Here is a 25,613-nt window from a genome sequence, read left to right as displayed (position 1 = left end):
AATTACCTCAAACTTTTGTTTTACTGAAAATTTTCGCGAAATGTTTTATCTCAAATGTTAGTTAGGCCAATGCGCGTGTAATAAAATACAAAATTTTAGGTTTTGGGATTTCATAAATTTTTATTAAAAGTTTCATAACTTTTATAAATATTAATATTTTCGAAAAATATTTTCTAAACACGGTAATTGGACCTGTGCGGTTCTAACACAGTAATTATTTTTTGATTTAAAATTTTTAATTTTTTTTTAAAAATTTGTATGCAATATCATTGGCCAAAAATATTACGTGACCTAATTAAACCCAAAATAATTTTGTATGCAATATCATTAGCCAAAAATATCACGTGACCTAATTAAACCCAAAATAAAAATTACCTCAAACTTTTGTTTTACTGAAAATTTTCGCGAAATGTTTTATCTCAAAAGTTAGTTAGGCCAATGCGCGTCTAATAAAATACAAAATTTTAGGTTTTGAGATTTCATAAATTTTTAATAAAAGTATCATAACTTTTATGAATATTAATATTTTCAAAAAATATTTTGTAAACACGGTAATTGGACCTGTTCGGTTCTAACACAACAATTATTTTTTGATTTAAAATTTTTTATTTTTTTTCAAAAAATTTGTATGCAATATCATTGGCCAAAAATATCACGTGACTTAATAAAACCCAAAATAAAAATTACTTCAAATTTTTGTTTTACTGAAAATTTTCGCGAAATGTTTTATCTTGAATGTTAGTTAGGCCAATGCGCGTCCAATAAAATACAAAATTTTAGGTTTTCAGATTTCATAAATTTTTAATAAAAGTTTTATAACTTTTATGAATATTAATATTTTCGAAAAATATTTAGTAAACACGGTAATTGGACCTGTGCGGTTCTAACACAACAATTATTTTTCGATTTAAAATTTTTAATTTTTTTTCAAAAAATTTGTATGCAATATTATTGGCCAAAAATATTACGTGGCCTAATTAAACCCAAAATAAAAATTACCTCAAACTTTTGTTTTACTGAAAATTTTTGCGAAATGTTTTATCTTGAATGTTAGTTAGGCCAATGCGCGTCTAATCAAATACAAAATTTTGGGTTTTGCGATTTCATAAATTTTTAATAAAAGTTTCATAACTTTTATGAATATTAATATTTTCGAAAAATATTTTGTAAACACGGTAATTGGACCTGTGCGGTTCTAACACAGTAATTATTTTTCGATTTAAAATTTTTAATTTTTTTTTAAAAATTTGTATGCAATATCATTGGCCAAAAATATTACGTGACCTAATTAAACCCAAAATAATTTTGTATGCAATATCATTGGCCAAAAATATCACGTGACCTAATTAAACCCAAAATAAAAATTACCTCAAACTTTTGTTTTACTGAAAATTTTCGCAAAATGTTTTATCTCAAATGTTAGTTAGGCCAATGCGCGTGTAATAAAATACAAAATTTTTGGTTTTGGGATTTCATAAATTTTTATTAAAAGTTTCATAACTTTTATAAATATTAATATTTTCGAAAAATATTTTCTAAACACGGTAATTGGACCTGTGCGGTTCTAACACAGTAATTATTTTTCGATTTAAAATTTTTAATTTTTTTTTAAAAATTTGTATGCAATATCATTGGCCAAAAATATTACGTGGCCTAATTAAACCCAAAATAAAAATTACCTCAAACTTTTGTTTTACTGAAAATTTTTGCAAAATGTTTTATCTTGAATGTTAGTTAGGCCAATGCGCGTCTAATAAAATACAAAATTTTGGGTTTTGCGATTTCATTAATTTTTAATAAATGTTTCATAACTTTTATGAATATTAATATTTTCAAAAAATATTTTGTGAACACGGTAATTGGACCTGTGCGGTTCTAACACAACAATTATTTTTCGATTTAAAATTTTTTATTTTATTTTTTTAATTTGTATGCAATATCCTTGGCCAAAAATATCACGTGACCTAATTAAACTCAAAATAAAAATTACCTCAAACTTTTGTTTTACTGAAAATTTTCGCGAAATGTTTTATCTCAAATGTTAGTTAGGCCAATGCGCGTGTAATAAAATACAAAATTTTAGGTTTTGAGATTTGATAAATTTTTAATAAAAGTTTCATAACTTTTATGAATATTAATATTTTCGAAAATATTATGTAATCACGGTAATCGGACCTGTGCGGTTCTAACACAACAATTATTTTTCGATTTAAATTTTTTTATTTTTTTTCAAAAAATTTGTATGCAATATCATTGGCCAAAAATATCACGTGACCTAATTAAACCCAAAATAAAAATTATCTCAAACTTTTGTTTTACTAAAAATTTTCGCGAAATGTTTTATCTTGAATGTTAGTTAGCCCAATGCGCGTCTAATAAAATACAAAATTTTAGGTTTTGTGATTTGATAAATTTTTAATAAAAGTGTCATAACTTTTATGAATATTAATATTTTCGAAAAATATTTTGTAAACACGGTAATTGAACCTGTGCGTTTCTAACGCAACAATTATTTTTGATTTAAAATTTTTTATTTTTTTTTTTAAATTTGTATGCAATATCATTGGCCAAAAATATCACGTGACCTAATGAAAACCAAAATAAAAATTACCTCAATCTTTTGTTTTACTGAAAATATTCGCGAAATGTTTAATCTTGAATGTTAGTTAGGCCAATGCGCATCTAATTAAATATAAAATTTTAAGTTTTGAGATTTTGTCAATTTTTAATAAAAGTGTCATAACTTTTATGAATATTAATATTTTCGAAAAATATTATGTAAACATTATAATAAGACCTACGGTTCTAACAAAACAATTATTTTTTAATTTAAAATTTTTTTTTTTTAATTTGTATGCAATATTATTGGTCAAAAATATCACGTGTCCTAATTAACCCAAGAAATTTTCGAAAACAATTAAAAAAACAAAAATAAGAGCATTTTTTTATTTCCCGTACATAGAATCGTTCGCGTGACCTTTTGACCTATCAAAACTGTATACTTAGCTCGACCAATGATCATACAAGGGTTGTATGATCATTGGCTCGACCAAATTTTTTTTTTTTGTCGCAAAACTTAAAATTTTATAGTTAATTAGAATTGTAATGACGTTACTTAGATTCAAGATAAAGAAAGTTTTTCAAAAAATCAAAAGAACAATAAATTTTTTTTATATTACAGATCGTGACTATAGTTATGCGTAAAAAAAAAATTTAAAAAAATTATTTTCAATGGGGAAGCTGGGTTTCGAACATCAGACTTTGCTACTTACAACGTATGGCATTACGCGTTGAGCTACCAGACTTGATTTATAAGCGTTACGTATTTATATACATATGTTTGCAAGAGACTTTCGATAATAAAAAAATATTATGATCAATTTTATTAAACAAAAATGATTTTATAAAGTTGAACAACCGATGTTGTTATGTGTTGTAATGATCAATACTGCCTGTAAAACAAAAAATATATTTAATAAAATATTACATAACGTAATTTGAAAACTTAAATTACACGCGATATATGAATATAAACTGTATACGTAATATAAAAATGATGTAATTTTTGTTCTGTTCAATATTTTTTGAATTTTTTTTATCTTAAGTGTTCTTTTCAGTGTTTTAACATAAATATAATCTCAAGTTAAAGTAACGACATCCAACTATTTTGAAATACTTTAAAAATAAAATTTTACTATGATTGTTTAAGCCAAACACATTTTAAAAGTTAAAGCAAACGAGCCTAAAACTTAAAAGTAATCAACAAATTAAATTTATTTAAACTTGATAAACGCAGAAATGAAGTTTTGTGATCGTCAGTAGATATATAACAATATTAGAGATATAACAAGACACTTTGGCACGAAGAAATACTTTTGTAAACAGTTAATATTAATAACATGTTAAAACTATGAATTTAACTTCGTCATTTTTAGGTTGCACTTGATGAACTTCTTTTGTTAACCTTCCAACTATTTACGTGAAAGCGAGAAAAACCTAAACAAAAAGAAAAAAGAAATTACAATTTTCTTCAATGTAAATTGCTTTATCCTCGATTATATAATATTTCATGTTAATTAATATTTTACATTTTTAAATATAAATTGAATCACAATGTATGTAACAAATTTTTGTTCTTAATAAGTTATTATTTTTTTGTCTTAATCAAAAAATTTAAATACAGTTAAATATTTCAAGTTTTCTTAAAAATTTACAAAAATTATCATTAGTTAACCAACTTTGATATATTGTTATTACTACATAAATATTTATTTTTTGGGATGTGTTTATTTAGATTCCCATACTAAATCAAATACTTTAAAGCTTTTAAACTTGATACACTATCGAACACATCAAACAATCATTTAAATTTCTTAAATTTAAAAATAAATATCTATTTAATTTTTAACTTTTTTAGTTTTTAAAAAAATGCTAAATTATGTATTTAACTGAATGTTAAAAATTCAGTTAACTTTAAGATTATAAAAAAATAGTTTTTAAAACTTAAATATGTTTTGAATCATTTTTTTTAATTTAACTGTAAAACAATTTTTTAATTTAATTATTTTTTTATTTTAATTTACTATTAAACCCTTATTATGGTTCGAAATCTTAAATTTCGAAACATATTGTTATTGTCCGTATATTTATTATGGTTCGAAATCTTAGATTTCGAAACATATTGTTATTGTCATTATTATTATTATTATTATGGTTCGAAATCTTAGATTTCGAAACATATTGTTATTGTCATTATACTTATTATTATTATGGTTCGAAATCTTAGATTTCGAAACATATTGTTATTGTCATTATACTTATTATTATTATTATTATTATTATTATTATGGTTCGAAATCTTAGATTTCGAAACATATTGTTATTGTCATTATACTTATTATTATTATTATTTTTATTATTATTATGGTTCGAAATCTTAGATTTCGAAACATATTGTTATTGTCATTATACTTATTATTATTATTATTATTATTTTTATTATTATTATTATTTTTATTCTTTCTAGTCCCAATTTTGAAAGAAGATATCTTTAGTTCCTTAGAATTTAAAAATCTCAAATTTTAGTATGTTGTTTATTATCAGATTATGTTTTCACTCTCCTATTTACAACATTTAATTATCACTAATTACTAATTAATAAGTGTTTATTTATTAAAATTTAAAGGTTGTTATTAACTTTTTAAATTTTGGTCAATTGTATAATATGATATTGGTAACTCAAAAATGAATTAAAATTTTAATTTTTATCACTAATTACTAATTAATAGGTGTTTATTTATTAAAATTTAAAGGTTGTTATTAATTTTTTAAATTTTGGTCAATTGTATAATACGATATTGGTAACTCAAAAATGAATTCAAATTTTAATTTTTATTACTAATTACTAATTAATAGGTGTTTATTTATTATAATTTAAAGGTTGTTATTAACTTTTAAAATTTTGGTCAATTGTATATCATGATATTAGTAACTCAAAAACAAATTAAAATTTTAATTTTTATCACTAATTACTAATTAATAGGTGTTTGTTTATTAAAATTTAAAGGTTGTTATTAACTTTTTAAATCTTGGTCAATTGTATATCATGATATTGCTAATTTAAAAATGAATTAAAATTAAAATTTTCATCACTAATTACTAATTAATGGGTGTTTGTTTATTCAAATTTAAAGATTGATATTAGGTTTTTAAATTTTGGTCGGTTATATCTTATTATATTTAAAATTTGAAGATAATTAAAAAATAATTCTTGTTTGTTTGTTATATTAAATGCTGGTTTGCTAATTAAAAATCAAAGGTATGTAATATTCTTAGTTAATGTTTATGCATATATTTTTTATTTATAAAATTTTATGTTAAAAATAATCAAATAATTTTGAACCATATTTTATTTATCAAATAAATCTAGTTATTATTTTTATTCTTTCTAGTCCCAATTTTGAAAGAAGATATCTTTAGTTCCTTAGAATTTAAAAATCTGACATTTTAGTATGTTGTTTATTATCAGATTATGTTTTCATTCTCCTATTTACAATATTTAATTATCACTAATTATTAATTAATAAGTGTTTATTTATTAAAATTTAAAGGTTGTTATTAATTTTTTAAATCTTGGTCAATTGTATATCATGATATTGGTAACTCAAAAATGAATTAAAATTTTAATTTTTATCACTAATTACTAATTAATAGGTGTTTATTTATTATAACTTAAAGGTTGTTATTAATTTTTTAAATTTTGGTCAATTGTATATCATGATATTAGTAACTCAAAAACGAATTAAAATTTTAATTTTTATTACTAATTACTAATTAATAGGTGTTTGTTTATTAAAATTTAAAGGTTGTTATTAACTTTTTAAATCTTGGTCAATTGTATATCATGATATAACTAACTCAAAAACGAATTAAAATTAAAATTTTCATCACTAATTACTAATTAATGGGTGTTTGTTTATTCAAATTTAAAGATTGATATTAGGTTTTTCAATTTTGGTCCGTTATATCTTATTATATTTAAAATTTGAAGATAATTAAAAAATAATTCTTGTTTGTTTGTTATATTAAAACCTTGGTTTGTTAATTAAAAATCAAAGGTATGTAATATTCTTAGTTAATGTTTATGCATATATTTTTTATTTATAAAATTTTATGTATTTCAAAAATAATCAAATAATTTCGAACCATATTTTATTTATCAAATAAATCTAGTTTTTATTATTATTATTTTTATTCTTTCTAGTCCCAATTTTGAAAGAAGATATCTTTAGTTCCTTAGAATTTAAAAATCTGAAATTTTAGTATGTTGTTTATTATCAGATTATGTTTTCATTCTCCTATTTACAACATTCAATTATCACTAATTACTAATTAATAAGTGTTTATTTATTAAAATTTAAAGTTTGTTATTTATTTTTTAAATCTTGGTCAATTGTATATCATGATATCAGTAACTCAAAAATGAATTAAAATTTTAATTTTCATCACTGATTACTAATTAATAGGTGTTTCTTTATTAAAATTTAAAGATTGTTATTGATTTTTCAAATCTTGGTCAATTGCATATTATGATATTACTAACTCAAAAATGAATTAATATTTTAATTTTTATTACTAATTACTAACTAATAGGTGTTTGTTTATTAAAATTTAAAGGTTGTTGTTAATTTTTTAAATCTTGGTCAATTGCATATCATGATATTAGTAACTCAAAAATAAAATAGAATTTTAATTTTTATCACTTATTATTATTATTATTATGGTTCGAAATCTTAGATTTCGAAACATATTGTTATTGTCCGTATATTTATTATTATTTTTATTTTTATTCTTACTAATCCGAATTTTGAAATCGAATAACTTTTGATTTTGTGTATATAAATTTTTTAAATTTTAGTATGTTGTTTATTATCATATTGTGTTCCAATCCTCCTATTTTGATAATTTAAATATTATTAATTAGTAATTAATAGGTGTTTGTTTATTAAAATTTAGAGATCGTTATTAAGTTTTCAAATTTTGGTCAGTTATATATCATAATATTAATAACTCGAAAATCGATTAAAAATTTAATTTTTGTTTGTTTATTATATTTAAATTCTTGTATGTTTATTAAAAATAAAAGTTTGATATAAGGCATTTAAAATTTAATATAATGTATTTTATGATATTAGTAATTAAAATACATGTTTAAAAAATAATTTTTGTTTGTTTATTTTATTTAAATGCTTGTTTATTTATTAAAAATCAAAAATCAATTTTAGGAATTTAAAATTAAGTATAATGTATATCCTGATATTAACAACATTAAATTGGGTTGAAAAATCCATTTTATTTGTATAATATATTTAAATGGTTGTTTGTTTATTAAAAATCAAAGATATGTTATATTCTTAGTTAAGGTGTAAGCATATTTTTTTTTTATAACAATTTATGCTAAACATAATTAAATAATTTCGAACCATGTTTTATTTATCAAATAAATCTAGTTATTATTATTATTGTTTTTATTCTTTCTAGTCAGAATTTTGAAAGACGATAACTTTTGTTCTTTAAAACTAAAAGTTCTAAATTTTTAGTATGTTTGTTATTATCCCAACGAATCGCAAACCTCCTATTTACGACATTTAATTATCACTAATTACTAATTAATAGGTGTTTGTTTATTAAAATTTAAAGGTTGTTATTAATTTTTTAAATCTTGGTCAATTGTATATTATGATATTACTAACTCAAAAATAAATTAAAATTTTAATTTTTATCACTAATTGGTTAATAATAGGTGTTTATTTATTAAAATTTAAAGTTTGTTATTTATTTTTTAAATCTTGGTCAATTGTATATCATGATATCAGTAACTCAAAAATGAATTAAAATTTTAATTTTTATCACTAATTAAAAGGTGTTTGTTTATTAAAATTTAAAGGTTGTTATTAATTTTTCAAATCTTGGTCAATTGTATATCATGATATTAGTAACTCAAAACTGAATTAAAATTTAAATTTTTAATCACTAAATACTAATTAATAAGTGTTTGTTTATTTAAATTTAAAGGTTGTTGTTAATTTTTTAAATTTTTGTCAATTGTATATTATAATATTAATAACTCAAAAATAAATTAAAATTTTAATTTTTGACACTAACTACTAATAAATAGGTGTTTGTTTATTTAAATTTAATGATTGTTATTAGGTTTTTAAATTTTGGTCAGTTATATGTTATAATATTTATAACTTGAAAATGAAATAAAAATTAATTCTTGTTTGTTTATTATATTTAAATGCTTGTTTGTTGATTAAAAGTTAAAGTCCGATATTAAGCATTAAAAATTTGGTATGATGTATTTTAAAATATAAGTAGTTAAAAAACATATTTGAAAAATAAGTTTCAATTGTTTATCATATTTAAATGCTTGTTTATTTAAATCAAAAATCAATTTTAGGAATTTAAAATTTGGTATAATCTATATCCTGACATAAACAACTTAAAACTGCGTTAAATATTAGTTTTTGTGTGTATAGTATATATAAATGCTTGTTTGTTTATTCGAAGATATGTAAAATTCTTAGTTAATGTTTATGCATATCTTTTTTTATTTATAAAAATTCATGTTAAAAATAATCAAATAATTTCGAACCATATTTTATTTATCAAATAAATCTAGTTATTATTATTATTAATCTTTTCCAGTGTCTTATAAGCTGTAAATTTTGAGTTAACATAACTTTTGTTTGTGAACATTTACAGTTTTGAAATTTTAGTATATTGTTTATTATCAGATTGTGTTTTCATTCTCCTATTTACAACATTTAATTATCACTAATTACTAATTAATAGGTGTTTATTTAATAAAATTTAAAGATCGTTATTTATTTTTTAAATCTTGGCCATTTGTATATCATAATATTGGTAACTCAAAAATGAATTAAAATTTTAATTTTTATCACTAATTACTAATTAAAGGTGTTTATTTAATAAAATTTATAGATCGTTATTTATTTTTTAAATGTTGGCCATTTATATATCATAATATTAGTAACTCAAAAATGAATTAAAATTTTAATTTTTATCACTAATTAATAAATTATGGGTGTTTATTTATTAAAATTTAAAGATTGTTATTACTTTTTTAAATCTTAGTCTATTGTATATCATGATAGCAGTAACTCAAAATTAGAAAAAAAAATTAATTTTTGTTTGTTTATTATATTTAAATTATTGTTCATTTATTTAAAATTAAAGTTTGATATTAAGTATTTAAAATTTAATATAATGTATTTTATAATATAAGTAGTTAAAAAACATAATTATAAAATAATTTTTGTTTATTTATCATTTGTAAATGCTTGTTTATTTAATAAAAATCAAAAATCAGTTTTAGGAATTTAAAATTTAGTCTAATGTATATCCTGATATTAACAACTTGAAACTCGGTTAAAATATTAATTTTGATATGTATATAATATTTAAATGCTTGTTTGTTTATTTAAAATTAAATATATGTAATATTCTTAGTTAATGTTTATGTATACCTTTTTTTAATTTTAAAAATTTATGTTAAACATAATCAAATAATTTCGAACCATATTTTATTTATCAAATAAATCTAGTTGTTTTTATTCTTATTTGCTCGAATTTTGAAAGATGATAACTTTTGTTCTTTAAAACTAAAAGTTTTAAATTTTTAGTATGTTGGTTATTATCCTAACGAATCGCAAACCTCCTATTTACGACACTTAAATGTCACTAATTACTAATTAATAGGTGTTTGTTTATTAAAATTTAAAGGTTGTTGTTAATTTTTTAAATCTTGGTCAATTGTATATCATGATATTACTAACTCAAAAATGAATTAAAATTAAACTTTTTATTACTAATTACTTATTAATAGGTATTTGTTTATTAAAATTTAAAGGTTGTTATTAATTTTTTAAATCTTGGTCAATCATATATCATGATATTACTAACTCAAAAATGAATTAAAATTAAAATTTTTAATACTAATTACTTATTAATAGGTATTTGTTTATTAAAATTTAAAGGTTGTTGTTAATTTTTTAAATTTTTGTCAATTGTATATTATGATATTAGTAACTCAAAAATGAATTAAAATTATAATTTTTGTGACTAATTACTAATTAATAGGTGTTTGTTTATTCAAATTTAATGATTGTTATTAGGTTTTTAAATTTTGGTCGGTTATATATTATTATATTTATAATTTGAAAATGAATTAAAAAATAATTCTTGCTTGTTTGTTATATTTAAATGCTGGTTTGTTTATTAAAAATCAAAGTTATGTAATATTCTTGGTTAATGTTTATGCATATATTTTTTATTTATAAAATTTTATGTTAAAAATAATCAAATAATTTCGAACCATATTTTATTTATTAAATAAATCTAGTTGTTAAATGTTTTGCTATTATGTTAGTTACTTTGTTGAATGATTATCGTTGTGTAGTTTCTTTAATTGTATCTTGTCAACCTTTTCAAAATTTATTCTAGGCAAAACATCAATAAACTCAATACCGCCAAGTATCCCTTCGCTCTTGGATACCTGTTTGTTGTAAAAGGTTAAAATATCATTCACGGATGTATCTCCAGCAACGACAAACGCTTTAGCAACCTCTCCATACTTCGAGTCATTAACCCCTATTACAGCCACGTCTTTAACATTAGGATGCTTTAACAAGATTGATTCAATCACAGACGGGTACATCGATATATTTCCAGGTCCTCGAATAACATTTTTAATTCTGTCAAGGACGTATAAGTAGCCATTTGCGTCAAAATAACCAACATCTCCGGTGTAAAACCAGCCCGCTGAATCTTTCGTAAATCGATCATCACCTTTAGGTTTAAAATATTCTTTCATAATTGATGGACTTTTAACAAGAATTTCACCAATTTGATTGGTTCCAAGGTCTATGTCACTAATTTGGTCCTTTATCCGAATTTCGGTATTAGATAATAGTTTTCCGACGCTATTTGTTGGACATTTTTCATCAAAGCCTATCGAAATGATTCCGGTTTCTGATGCTCCATACAAACTAAACATTAGAATTCCAAATTTGGTTTTAAATTTCTCTATCATGTGTGACGGAAATGGCATTCCACCAAAATATACAGACTTCAAAGATTTCAATTCTGATACTTTGCCTTTATTGATAACGTTAATCAGTAGTGGAGCAAAACTGGTAAATATAATACCAATGTTATATTTTTCAACTAATTTATATAACAAAGTTGACGTAATTTCAGCTGATGTTACTTGCTTTATTCCACTAAAAAGACGTTTATAGATAACTGTTATAGGAGCGGAACTATAATTAGGAAGGCATGATAGTATACACTCCTCTTGGTTTACATTTATTCCATCAAGTTGGTCAATATACCCATTTACACCGTAGTGTGTACACACAATTCCCTTAGGTTTTCCGGTAGACCCACTTGTACCAAAAATCGCAATTGGATCTTCGTGGACGTCTATTATAACTTCAACAAAAAATTCTCTCTTTGTATGGTCAATAGTTAATGCATGGTCACAAATTTCATTAAATGGAAGTATGCAGCAAGTCACATCCGGAATTGTTACGTTACGTTGGTCTGTAACGACCAGAAAAGGATTTAACATTTCGATAAACGACACAATTTTTTCGTTTTGATCGTTCGGATGTGAAAATGTAAAAATTGCACCACAGATTGATATTGCTATTAACAGGGCAATGTATTCAGGGTCAAACGGTATAATAAGCATTATCACGTGACCTTTGCGTACACCTAACGACCATAATGTAGCAGACAACTTAATGGCGTTACTTCTTATTTCTGAAAATGTGATTTCTTTTCCTGTTTCCCCATTTATTAATGCGATTTGGTCTCCGTAAGTTCCCAGTTTTTCCAAAATTCTGGTTCCTACCGGAATTTCAGATATTTCAACGTCGGGAAACAAGCTCTTAAATATCATGATGATATTTGAAAAATGGGTAACCACAAATAGAAAATTAAATCTCTAACAAAGATTAAGGAATCAAACAGAAAACATTAAACTTTTTCTTTTAGTGATAATGGAATAAATATTTTCCTAATGTTAAGTTAAAAATAAAAACATAACTGTTTTGCATTGCCTTTATTAATCAACATTTCACCAGTTTACATCTAAGAATGAAATAACTCGTATTAACCTAACACGACAGCTATAACACCCTTCCAAAAATGTTATTTAGTTAACATCTTACGTAATAATTAAAAAAAAATGTTGGCTATAAATTAAGCACTTTTTCAATAAACCAACATGCGGCAAACTAAAACCTATATTCGCCCACAAATATAAGTTAGCGGTAACATACTTGGCCTATGCCCAGTATTATTGTTACGCCTTGGGCGTTTACAGACGAAATACCAATTGAAAAAAAGCTTTAGACGTTATTGTATACAAGTTTGTTTGCAAAAAACGTTCATGTAGGCATACAGTTTTTATGTTGATGAAATATAAAAAAGAGGCTTTAACATAAAACTTACTTTTACATGTTTTTTGATGCATAAAGTCTCCAACTAACAATTGACGTTGGTACTTTAGTTGTTAAACGGAATCCCATCTCCCAAATATGGATCGTTTAATTGTCTTGCGTTGGTTATTTTCACTAACAAATTTTTTAACAATATCTTTTGAAAAGTACATACATATTTTAAAAACGCCATTGCAAACAACCGATATTATTGTGAAGTCTTTCTACAAAAGATGTAAAACAAAATTAGCTGATCAAGACGGTTGTTATCAAATACTTACACATGTGTAGACGCCGTTTTGTTTTAAAAGATTAGTCTTAGGAACAAAAACGAAAAATAAAAGAATTTATTTCCCTGCGCGCAGCAAATTTCTTCTCTTTAAAAGAAATAAGTAAGAGTTTAGTTTTTATAGGTTAAACGCTTTCCATCATAATTATAAAAATTACAATTAAAATCAGATTATAATCAACAACACATTGTTAATACACGACTGAATTTATTCGAGTAATGCAAAAAAATAAGAACAAAGAAAAATTTAAAAAGATGAAACTCTGGCATTTTTGCCTTTGTACACAACATAACATTTAAATGATTTTGGACGAGGAAAGACAAACTAAAAAGTCATTGTCTAATTAATAACATCCCCTTCTTGGCATATGCCACAAGTAACTTTACAAGATCTAGCCATCGATGATTTAAATAACTCAACTTCACATAAGTCTTTTCTAGTATCGCAATTTGCAAATTCGTTCTGGCATATCAACGGTTCTAAAGAAAAGTATTTAAGGGTTTTAAACTGGACATAATTAGTCTTATAACAATTTCTGCTTATATTTAAACATGAAGTTACCTAAACTTATTGGAAGAGCAGAAGGTTGGATCGATTCGGTGGTTGTTGTTGTTGTAGTTGATGCTGGTAATACTGTAGTCCGTGGTTGGGGATTTATAACAGCAATTACTTAAACAAATTTTAAGTACAAAACTGATTATTTTAAATATATTTTGACGGATTTATTATATAAATTTATCTAAGATGTCAGTAAAAATGTAGTAAGAGTTCTGGTCACCTGTTTTTCGCATTACTATAATATTTTGCTTACCGGATACTGATGATGAGCCACATACACCACATGACACTGGGCAAGTATTTCTAACATTTCGAATATTACATACTCTATTTCCCCTCCACCGTGTACAAGAAGAAAAACTATCCTCACAAACTGAAAGTATATTAATAAGTATTTACTACCGACAATCAAAAAATATAAATTTTAAATGTTTTAAATTCCCATTTACCAAAGCCTAGTAAACTAAAACTCAATGTCTCCCTTATAGCGATAAAACCAGAACTTAATTGTTTTATTAATTTACCTTCAGGTGTTGTTGACCCAGCAGTAGTTGCTTCTGTTGTTGTCGTTGTTGTTTGTCTAGTCGTGGTGATTGGAACAGTTCTTTCTAGTATCGTTTGTCCACATGTATCACAAGTAACTGGACACACCCTTTTTACAGAGTCCAATACATTACAAAGTCCAATCGCTCCCCATCTTGTACAAGCATCAGCCCTGTCCGAACATGCTTTATAAAAAGTTTAGATTTAGTTTAAATTTAACTCTATTTAAATCTATTTTAGTTTTAACATTTAGAATATACGGGACAACTGCGGTAGCCCATGTTTTATGCAAACTGCCTTAATACCTGTGTCATTGGTTTCCGTTGTATTGGGTTGTATTTGAGAAATAGATGTTAATTCTGTTGATGACTGCGTTTCCATGGGCATTTCCGTTGTTGTTGTCGTAGATGTTGGTTGTGTTGTTGTGGTAAGTTCGATTGTTGACGTTGCAGATGGTGTTTCCGTCAATATTTCTGTAGATGTAGATAAGGTTTCTTCGGATGTTGGTTGTGTTTCTGCATTTGGTTCAGTTGTTGTAGTTGTAGGTTGTGTTTGTGTAAATATTTCTGTTGTTGTCGTTGATTGAGTTTCTGTAGATGACTCTGTCGATGTTGTAGTCGTTGGTTGTGTTTCTGTTGGTGTCTGGGTTTGTGTTGTTGTTGTGGGTTGCTGTGTGGTTGTTGTTGGCTGTGTTTCAGTTGTCATTTCTGTCGTGGTTGTTAAAGTTGACGTTCGTGTTTCAATTGTTGGTTGTGTTTCGGATACAACTTCAGTTACTGGTGATGTAGATGACAATTCTGTTGTTGATTCAGTTGTAGATGTTGATGAAGCCGGTAAAACTTCTCTTGTCAACACAAAAGATCGTCTGGCAACACTGTTATAATTTAAAAGCAATATAAATCGTTTATCGATAAAGAAAGACATTTTTTGCTGCAATTACTTACACGCATTGTTTGCAAGAAAGGGCGCATGTCACTTTCAGTACAGCTGTGTAATTAACATTATCACAAAAGGAAACTACTTCTGGACATCTTGGATTTTTATCATAGCATTCTTTTGAACAAAACACAAATAAATAATTACAATTTTTTGTATCATATCGTTCTTTGATGTATATTATTTTAAAGTAGAACTACTATACCTGTTTTATCCGCCACATAAGTTGCTTCTTCGGTTGTCATTCTGTGAAAAAATATTTAGTTAGTAATTGCGCAAACTAATTTGTAAAATCGGTTTCTAATAATTCGTGCCATGTAATCATACTAACGTCATTATTTCGGTTACAGCTGACATTTCGGTCGTTAGTTCTGTCGGTGCTGTTGTAGTTGTACTCGAAGAACTTGTTGTCTGTGTTGTTGTGGTTGTTGACTGAGTTGTTGTCAACTCTGGTGTGGTTGTAGATTGTAGTGTTGTAGACAAAGTTGGTGGTTCGGAGGTTGACTGGGTAGTTATGCGAACAATGGGTATGACGGGCTCTGTTACTGATTGTAAAGCACAACGTCCACATGTGCGTAAACAAAGCCCTGTTACTTGCTCACGTCCAGGTTGATTGCACAAGTAAGAAATCTCAGCGCAATAAGGAAGTGTGTCTTTGCATGCTAAAATTTAAATCAATATTTTTGTGTTTAAAAAAAAAATTTTGTCGCAAATATTCACGGTAGTATCAATATGAAAAGTGGTCTAAATTTATTACAGGGTCATGGAAGCAAAATAACTTAAAAGTTTCGGCTTCAGTAAAAAAAAATTTGATTACCTTTATTTGATAACACACATACTTTATTATTTGATAAAATCAAAAAAAGAGTTCCTAATTTTTTTTAAATGTATGCCTATATATATATCACTGTTTTGCACTGTCCAAGCATATTAATTGACTTTATTTAAACCATCAGTTAGTTACCATACCAAAATAATTAATATAATCTGCAGTAATTAAAAATGTTGTATTAATGCTAAGTGGTAACAACCGTGCAAAGTTTAAAATTTTATTGAAAAGTATGCAAAGGTAAAAGTAACAACAAAAAATAAATCTAATACAAGCAAGTTGCATGCTAAATAACTGTTAAAAAGATATTATTGTTAAACAGATGCGTGATGTACGAAATGAAAATGGTTGCATAAAATAAATAATTAGTTGGCATGCGACAGTGTACAGTTAAAGCGTTACATGCAATTAAAAAAGAAGGCAAGTCAGTTATTTGTGCATTAAAAAAATAAGTTCGAATTTTAAGTGCTAACAAAAGTTAAGTTTTGATGCTGGTTAAAGTGTGCTTTTAAGTTGAAGTTTTACCTTCTCCTGTGATGTTTACTGCCGAAATTTCAGTATTTGATGTGCTATAATTCCATGGTTATTGTTAAATACAATATAACATCTCGTATTACAGTACGTTAAATAGCATATAAATTTAAAATAAATAACAATAAAGAAGTTTTACTTTTGTTTCAAAGTATTTTTAAAAACGACTAAATTAATTTTATAGCAGTTGATAAAAACATGTCAGCAAATTTAAAATCTAAGCTACCTGCTTGGGCACGTTTTACAAGTTTTTTTACAACGAGCCATAGTTGTAGCGTAATGTATGTTGTTACACAGTTGTGCTATATCCTTGCAGTAGCCAAGAGTGTCTTGACATTCTAAAATCAAAACAACAAAGGGTTTAAAACAATTTAAACTTGCTATAAATTATTGAAAAGTGCAACATAATTTATTGTGTATATATTTATCCACTGCGAATTTATTCAAGAAAACTTCAAAAAAAAATTGTTTTTATTTATTGAAAACATTTTAACCTAACTCACCTTCATTAGTTGTTGTTGGAGGTGGTGTTGTCGTCGTACGCGGTGTTGGTGGTTGTGTTACAACTCTTGTTGTTGTTGTGGAACTTTCAGTCGTTGGTGTTGTTGTCGTCGTTGTGGTAGGACGTTCAGTTGTGGTGGTTGTTGTAGTTGTTGTAGGTTGAGTTGTCTCGGTAACAGACGCTGCTGCTCTTCTAGGAATAGTAAACGGGGTAAAACTTTGAGGCAATGATGCTGGAAATCCCGATAAGGTTCTTCTAGTAAATGGACGAGTTGAAACGGTACCGGCTGGTGTTGGGAATTGGGTTGTCTTGAAAGCTTAAAAATAGGTAATAATTTGAAAAGATTGCAATGCAATGTTGCCATATAATCCCCATGCTAATCAGAAAAAAATAAATGCCATAATTTTAAACAGATCCTAAGTTAATACCTACCCCGATCAAAGTTAGTTGGAGCTAACTGGCAAGTACCACAGGTTCGTGGACACGCATCAGCAATTCTTGATGACGTTGTACAAGCTGAGATCATTTGAGAACATGGAACCTGGTTATCGTCCTGACACAGGGGATCATCGCCAAGAACAACTGTGAGGAGAATTTCGTAAATAAAATTTTTGTTTAAAGCTAACCTTAACACTTGTTAGTTGTTCAATAGGTTTTCGTCAAATTTAAATTAAAACACTTTTGACTAAAAGTCAAAAAGATTTAAAATTAAATAGAATTAAATTTAAGAAACGGATTAGTGTAAATAAGCCGCTTCTGGAAATGTTAGCCGATCAAGCTGATTTTACTGCTTATCATTTTAAATTTTAATCAAACTTATATAAATATTTATCACGTTCAACGCAAAATTATGTAATTCTATTTACAGGGCAAAAGAGTTATAATTTAAATTAAATAAAAATCAGTAGACTTATCGCTATCGACAGGTCATATAGGTAAGTAGCTTAATTTTTAAAACAGGTTTTAAAATTAATTTAAGGTGAGTGGTGGTTATCCTTACCTGATATGGTTATTGATTTCAAATTGCCACCATTACACAAGTTGCAAGTTTTTCTGCAATAGGAAGTTAAGTCTTCAACAAACTCAGGAATGTCACAAATGTCAACCAATCTGTCACATGTGTCAAACTCGTCAATGCATACATCTTAAACAAAATGCACCAACGTTTAGATAAATATATACTAATGTAATATACTTTTCAAATTTTTTCAAGATATATTTTTTCAACTCAACAAGTAATATATTTTTCCAAATTATCTCAGGATAAATTTTTCCAAATATTTACCTATTGAATATTTAGTTGTTGGTTTCATAGTGGTAACAACTGTTGGATCGACAGAAGAGGGTAACACCGCGCCAGCCAAAGATGAAGCGGATATAATCTGGGTTGTGGTTGCTGCGCCGGCTCCGCACTGACCGCAAGTTTTTCCACAAAAGCGGTTAAGTGTTTGTACTGTGCCACAAAATCGTTCAAGATTAGGGCATGTTCCCAATAAATCGTTACATTCTGCTGCTGGTGTGGTGGGACCACTTGCTTCAGTTGAAGCTGCTGCTGGTGAAGGTGTCGGGGAAGATGTGCCTAAAAAAGTTATGGGTTGAAAAGTGCTTATAGTAGTTAAAAAAAATAAAGATATTTACTACATGGTATGCAACTTTCCAATTTAAGATGATAAAAAAATACAAATATGCATTTTATAAATTTTAACATAGTGTTTTATATTAAATGTTTTAAAAGTAATGCTTTACCTAATTCCCCACAAATATTGCAAGTATTTGGGCAAAGTCTTCGAACTATATCGTTTGAATCACATTCGTCGATTCTGGTTTTGCAAACGTCGGGGAACTGCTCGGGACATGTTGCTAAATATATTATAAAATATTAAATAGAGTTTAAAATAAACAAAAAGACAATTTGAAGGTATATTCAGAAAAAATATTATTTAAACTCTAAAAACAAATAACTCGTAATTGTCAAACTAATTATAAATATATGGCAATTCTATATAAATACAGATTTTAAGCAAGTTTATAACATGGTACAATAAAACCCAATCTATACAAATAAAAATAATCCTACCTGTTCCATTGCATGATGTTCCACAATTTTTCATCTCACTTACATCTCCTGTACATAACTCACTTGGAGCAAGTCTGTTGTCTTCATATTGACATCTTCTTCTCCTTGTTTGTTGTCCGGACCCACAAGTCACCGAACACGAACCCCACGATCTCCAGTTCGAGTATTTTGGTGCTAAATATTTATTTTTTGATCATTTTTAACACTTGGTTAAAGGAAAGCTACCAGAATATTTGCAATTTTATTTATATTTATTTATTGGTTAACCACTAGTATAGTGTTGTGGTGTAGATTTATGACATTAAAAAAATCTATCTTAAATATATATAATACCGAAATTACATTCATAGTCATATTTTGATTAAGTCCTACCGTTTTCTTTAGAAAGGAAGCAATTGGGAATGTCATCTGATGGTGTGTCGTCATAGCAACAACCACTAAATTGACAATCCGCGTTTGAAATTCCTTCTGATCCACATTGTACTCTGAAAAATAATTTAGTTAAAAATTTCTAATTAAAATTATAAATAAGTATTTATTGTTTGCTTATATGCTTTAGGCTTTTGTTGAAAGTTCTACCACTTTTTTGAAACATTTAAACAGGTGTATATATAACTCTCGTGTATTCAATTATAGCCCAAAGACATAAAAACATAATAATATTTTGAACGCAACGTTAACCTTTGCTAATCCTAACCAAACATTTTTTACTCTAAGAATGATTTTATCTAAGGAATGACAAAAGAATGTTACGATAATGTCTTTTTTATTATAATAAAAAAAACAAGGTTGATTTTACCTTTTATCTGTAGCAATCATGCAATCTATGGATTGTCCAGATGTGTTTTCTGAAAAAAAGAAATTTTTCAAATTTAGAAACCAACTTTAAATTTACAAATTGTGATTTTATATACCAAAATGAATATTTAAGCCCTAAAAGTTGCATAAAATTTTATAATCATTGCTAATCAAGATTTCAAAACCAAAATGCTAAATAATCACAAAAAGCATAGGTGCCAATACTTTTTTGAAGTTAACTACAAAAAGATTTATTTTCAAAACATTTTTAGCACGATTTTTGGGCGTGATATTTTGATTGTTAACAATAGCAAGATTTTCTCGGGTTGGTACGCCCCTAGGCCCTCAAACAAATTATTAAAATATTAAATCTCCGGTCACGTGTTTACAAATTCTTTTTTGATGTTAAAACTAACGCGGAGGTTTCTTTGAAGTGGTGTTAAATAAAGTTAACGCTTACTTATACGTTTCGAGTCACATAATTTATGATTTATATTTTAGAGATTAATTTTATTTTATTTTAGAATGTAACTATTTTAAAAAATATATATAATTTTAATATGCCTATACCCAGAAATCCATAACTAGTTTTAAACTGTTGCTAATCCAAATTGCAAATAATTAAATCAAATAACTGAACTGTTATTTAATTTTAATGTTAAAAGTTTAACATTAATAAAAAAATTAGAATACGTTTTCTTAATTATTGTTGCTATAAAGACTATAGTTTAACAACCATAAAGATATTTCAACCTTACCACATTTGTACAAATAAAAAAATTTGCAAAATTTTTTTAATGGTGCCCAAACAATGAAAGTCTTACTTAACATGCCGCCAAATAAAGATAAAATTTTATTTTAAGCAAAAACTTCACTGTAATAAAATGTTTAAAAAAACTATTTAAATCCTGTTCGACCTTACTAAAATAAAAAATAAAAAAACTCACCGATCAAAACTGCTACAACGAGGCAGGAAAGGGCGACGAGAAAATTCATGTTTAATCCTGAGGTTCTAACCGTTGAGTGAGCGGAAATCAAGAAATCAAAATGCAATGTAGGAGCCCGGTTGCCCTAAGGGCCTCGTGTTTAAAATATCGCGCTGGTGGTGACGATTGCCACCACGTTGTTATACGATCAATACTACGTCACTCACCCCCGTGACGTCATAATCTCAATACGTGTATATTAAAGCGGTTGTTAATACAAATCTGTGATAAAAAAGGTTATCAATACACTAAAAAATTTTGTCCTTAAGTTTTTACAACTTTTGGCATAACAAATATCCAATATATAGTTTTAAAAATACACTGTTAAAATATACATAAATGTCAGTACAACTTTGATATTAAAAAAACTACATAAAAACTAACCTAAAATTGTTTTAAAATTGATTACAATTTTCAAGTTTAGAAAAAAACAAATAAATTGAAAATAATATTTATTTCGAGATAACATTAGCGGCAATTAAATTTAAAACCAATTTGTCGATGACTTCATGCAAATTATCTTTTTTTATGTTATTTTGATTGATGGAGAACGGCATAACGACCAACGTGGAACCGGTAATAAAACAATATATTTTAAACATCTATTTCCAGCTACAAAGGGGTCGGATACGTAACACAAAAAGTCACTTTGCACGATGCATATCAAAACCTCGTAAATTAAATGATCGATAATTTTGCATTTGTGGAAATACGGGCTACAGGTTAAAACACAACTGGTTATTATCAAAGGAAACCAACCTAATTATTTTAATTTTTACAGGTGCATAAAAGCCTGTTTTTAACCGCAAGTACGTCGCCTAAATTGCTATACGTTAATTATAATGATAACATTTAACTAAACGATAAAAAATGTTATTTCATTAACAAATTTATGCCCCTACATATATTAACAATGTAAAATTTAGTTATTTAAAGTTGCTTTGTGAGAAATAAATAAATACTTTTTTCTGTATTCGTCGTAGCAAGCGCATATTATTTTGTTTTGTTTACTAGTTAAAATGAACAAATTTGCAAAAAAGAGTATATGTTTTACGTCATTAAACAAATAAATTTACCAAGAAATATTTTTAACATCTGTAAAAAAATATTATATATTTTTTTCTTCAAATGAACATTTACACCTAAAAGGTTAAAAAAATAAAGGGAAAAAAGTTTGATACAGAAAAATTAAAAAGTTTTAAGTGTGTGGAAATGCTGATATCCAGGGAAAAAACATTCAATAAAAACAGGCGCAAGGTTGTGCTGTGGAGCAAAATATATTGCAATGTTGTTATCTTATTGATAGAGGTGTTTAAATATAATTCTGAAGTTCGAGACCCAGTAAATATTTCTATGGCCCTAATATTCAAAGATTTGCAAAAAAAATTATTCAATAGTCTGCAAATAAAACTAAAATCGAATATTTTTTTAATAACTCTAACATGAATTTATGATATTTAAACAAAACAATCTCCCATAACTCATACAAATTTACTTGATAAAAAAGAATAAAATAACTTAAGTAAACCACATAAAAGATTAAAATTACAATTGTATTGTGTACATTATTAATGTCAAAGTGATTTAATTCTTGTTAATCTATAATTAATGTGAGAGAATTACGTTAGAATGACTACATTTTATATCATAATCATCGTGGGATAAAAAATAAAAAAATGAACGTGATTTAATTTAATCTGAAGTATATTAAACCAAATTTGCCAATTGTTTTAAATAATTTAATTTAAAAAAAAATTTTTAATGGTAAAAAAATTAAATTCTTGACTTTTATAAAATAGTTTTAACGGAATATTGTATAAATTTATTTTTAAGAATAATAAAAACGTATAATTTAACTACTGTATAATTACAAACAAAACAATGTTTGTCTGATTGATTTACTACTTTTACTACGAAACATAAACAATTAACATAACTATAAATTTATGGTTATGTCAAAATATAAAATTTTTATAAACGAAAAGAGTTTAAAACCAAAACCAAGTTAAACAAATATTATTTGTTTTGTAAAATAAATCAATGTCAAAATTTTAAATCAATTATTTAAAATAATATGTTATAAACACACAGTTAAGGTTTAAAAAAAAAGCAAAATTATAACTTGATAAACCAAGCTTAATTTGTAGTAAATACAACTATTAATTAAATAAAAAATATCGTTAAAAATCATTGGTGTAATATAAATATAAAATACCTATATTATGCTTACGTATATTTTCGCATAGATTTTAACGTGATTGACGGAAAATGCGAAGGAAGTCGGTTAAATGTGACAGATCAAAGTGCTTTATTGCTTTATTAATGACATCCATTAAGCTGTACGCCTTCCTGTAATATCTAACCTAGCTCAGTGCCTATATGGTTTCCTATTATAATATAGTGAAGTAATGATTTTTAAGTGTTTTAAACGAAAATTTGGTGTTTATGTCGATATAGCGTAATAATATATTTTAAAAAATGTAGTAGTTTATAAATAAATTTTATTTTGGGTTCGAGTTACGGCTTGGTTTATAGTTCTTTTGTGGGGTATGACGTTGTTTACTTTTTTAACGCTGGACTAGAGCACCTGTCATATAATGTTGTCGTAAATTTTAGTTAAAAATCAACATTTGACCGACAGTATGTATACACCGAAAAAAAATTATTTTAAGAAAAATAAAAAATGTTATTTTAAAATTTAGGTGCAAGAGAAAAGGTAGTATAATATAGGGGTATATAAGCTGCGTGACGTATTATTAACAAATTTATTAAACAAACAATAAATATACAGTTCAACGACATGACTAATAATAACTTGAACTAATTTTATCGTTATGACAAACTTAAACGTTTTTGGATCCTGAATAATGAGTCCAAGTTAGACGACGATGACTTCATCGTTTACACCTAACAAGTCGTTTCTTAAAAACTAGTTTAAGGTTAGGCTGTAAGAAGCAAAGTCTTAGACTAAACTTACACTATAGGAGAAACTCAAATGCCACCATATTAGGCAACGTTATTGTTGTTTTCGTGATTAAAATAAGTTATGATTTCACGAAAAAAACATCTAGTTAAACTAATTTTTTTAAGAGGTTTGTTAATTCAACAGGTTTTGTGTAAAGTACGTAGTAAAAGTTTACGAATAACCTAAAAGTAGGTCATTAACCTTCTTATAAAAAAACGTATTAAACCGCATATTTTCGCCAAATAACGTATAAAGCTACTTAGTCCGTGGATACATGAAAAACGTGTTTGTTTCCAGGTAATCCGATCAAGAAGCTGCAGTGTTGTTTACGTTAATGTCTGTAAACAGGACAAGTTTGTTACCGTCGCAACACGCCCGAGAGCAAAAAAGTGCATTATGTTATTTGCCGGCCAGTCGTAATGTATACTGCATTACTGGCAATTAAAAACGAACGAACGAACGCATTAAAGCTATACAACGTAATGAAGAGCGAGCCCATTTCCTGCGTGCACTTGATAAATGATCAGAGCAGTTTGTTAGCTACATTATACTATGTGCACTTTAGAACAGCGTTTAGTTATACGTGTATTGTCATTCTGTATAATGTAACAGCCATTAGTAGAAAACATATGGAAAACAGATAACAAAAAATCGCACAAAATAAAGATTTAAGACGTTTGTATGAAAATAGGTAAAATAAAATTAAAAATTAGCATAAATGGGCAGGGCTACACAGATGTTATAAATAGGTTTGATGGACTATAAATAGTAGATAGGTTATCTTAGTTTTGGATCTCAGATTTTACAAAGATAAATTTATATATAAAGGCAACACTGTACCTTTACTCCATATATAAAAGCAAGACAAAAAATGTTTAGATATATAAATTAAATTGTTTTAACTTTCTAATACGCAATAAGAACAACAAATTTAAATGTTTTTTTTATAAATTATATTGTCAACATGGCGTACCCTTGGGCTATATAGGCAAAGGAAACTTAATCTTTTTTAAAGTCGATAATTTGTGGCTTTGATTTAAATTTTTCATATTTAAAATTCACTAGATCAACCTAAAACTAATTATAACTTATCGCAAAAATGCAATACTTTCAATTCGCTATGAATAGGCCGTGGTCGTGCAAAGTATATAGTTATAGTAAGTTATACAATGCACAATAAATAAAGGTAAGGTGTGTTAGTTTTCGTATCCCTTTGTGTGTTGACTATATTACGACATCGTTACCAACAAGCCGACATTTAAAGAAATAACGTATATTTAAATCCTCCGTAAATTAGATATTTCATTACCAAAACTTTAATAACTGCAATAGAAGGTTCAGTAAATAAAATCAAAACCAGTAAAATTATTTTTAAGTTTAGTACGGTTAACTTTTATGCAAGTTTCACAGGATTTTCAGTCAAAAATCAGATTCTAACACAATATCAGTGGCTAAATAACAAAGCTCAGAATGCCTGATTAATACGTTGGTACCGCCCGGGATTATAAATTGTTGTTCAGTTTGGGCCACGTTTTGTATCTGTTTGATTATAAGTGGAGGCTGCTGG

General features: G+C 26.0%; 1 protein-coding gene across 1 annotated transcript; it reads right to left on the bottom strand.

The window, feature by feature from the left end:
• Positions 1 to 13,633: 13,633 nt before the first annotated feature.
• On the bottom strand, positions 13,634 to 21,161 carry LOC145740800 (uncharacterized). The gene is made up of 19 exons (XM_082558651.1): positions 21,043 to 21,161; positions 20,097 to 20,145; positions 19,670 to 19,782; positions 19,298 to 19,471; positions 18,967 to 19,080; positions 18,506 to 18,799; positions 18,221 to 18,364; positions 17,653 to 17,802; positions 17,222 to 17,536; positions 16,945 to 17,056; positions 16,713 to 16,756; positions 15,690 to 16,020; positions 15,564 to 15,604; positions 15,367 to 15,475; positions 14,728 to 15,296; positions 14,404 to 14,607; positions 14,133 to 14,252; positions 13,883 to 13,990; positions 13,634 to 13,800 (listed from the first exon to the last, which is right to left on the bottom strand). The coding sequence occupies exons 1-19, from the start codon at positions 21,089 to 21,091 to the stop codon at positions 13,661 to 13,663; spliced, it is 3,180 nt and encodes a 1,059-aa protein (XP_082414777.1). The 5' UTR covers positions 21,092 to 21,161; the 3' UTR covers positions 13,634 to 13,660.
• Between the last annotated feature and the right edge of the window lie 4,452 nt (positions 21,162 to 25,613).

The sequence above is a fragment of the Corella eumyota genome, chromosome 1, assembly GCF_963082875.1.
Source record: "Corella eumyota chromosome 1, kaCorEumy4.1, whole genome shotgun sequence".
Classification (NCBI taxonomy): Eukaryota; Metazoa; Chordata; class Ascidiacea; order Phlebobranchia; family Corellidae; genus Corella; species Corella eumyota.
Note: the sequence above shows the minus strand (reverse complement) of the source record. Positions and strands in the feature narration are given on the sequence as shown.

Coding starts and splice junctions, on each gene's coding strand:
- LOC145740800 (XM_082558651.1), bottom strand. CDS start 21,091: ATGAATTTTCTCGTCGCCCTTTCCTGCCTCGTTGTAGCAGTTTTGATC. Junction 17,537..17,652: donor TCCAACTAACTTTGATCGGG/GTAGGTATTAAC, acceptor CCTATTTTTAAG/CTTTCAAGACAACCCAATTC. Junction 15,605..15,689: donor GCTGTAACCGAAATAATGAC/GTTAGTATGATT, acceptor ATTTTTTCACAG/AATGACAACCGAAGAAGCAA.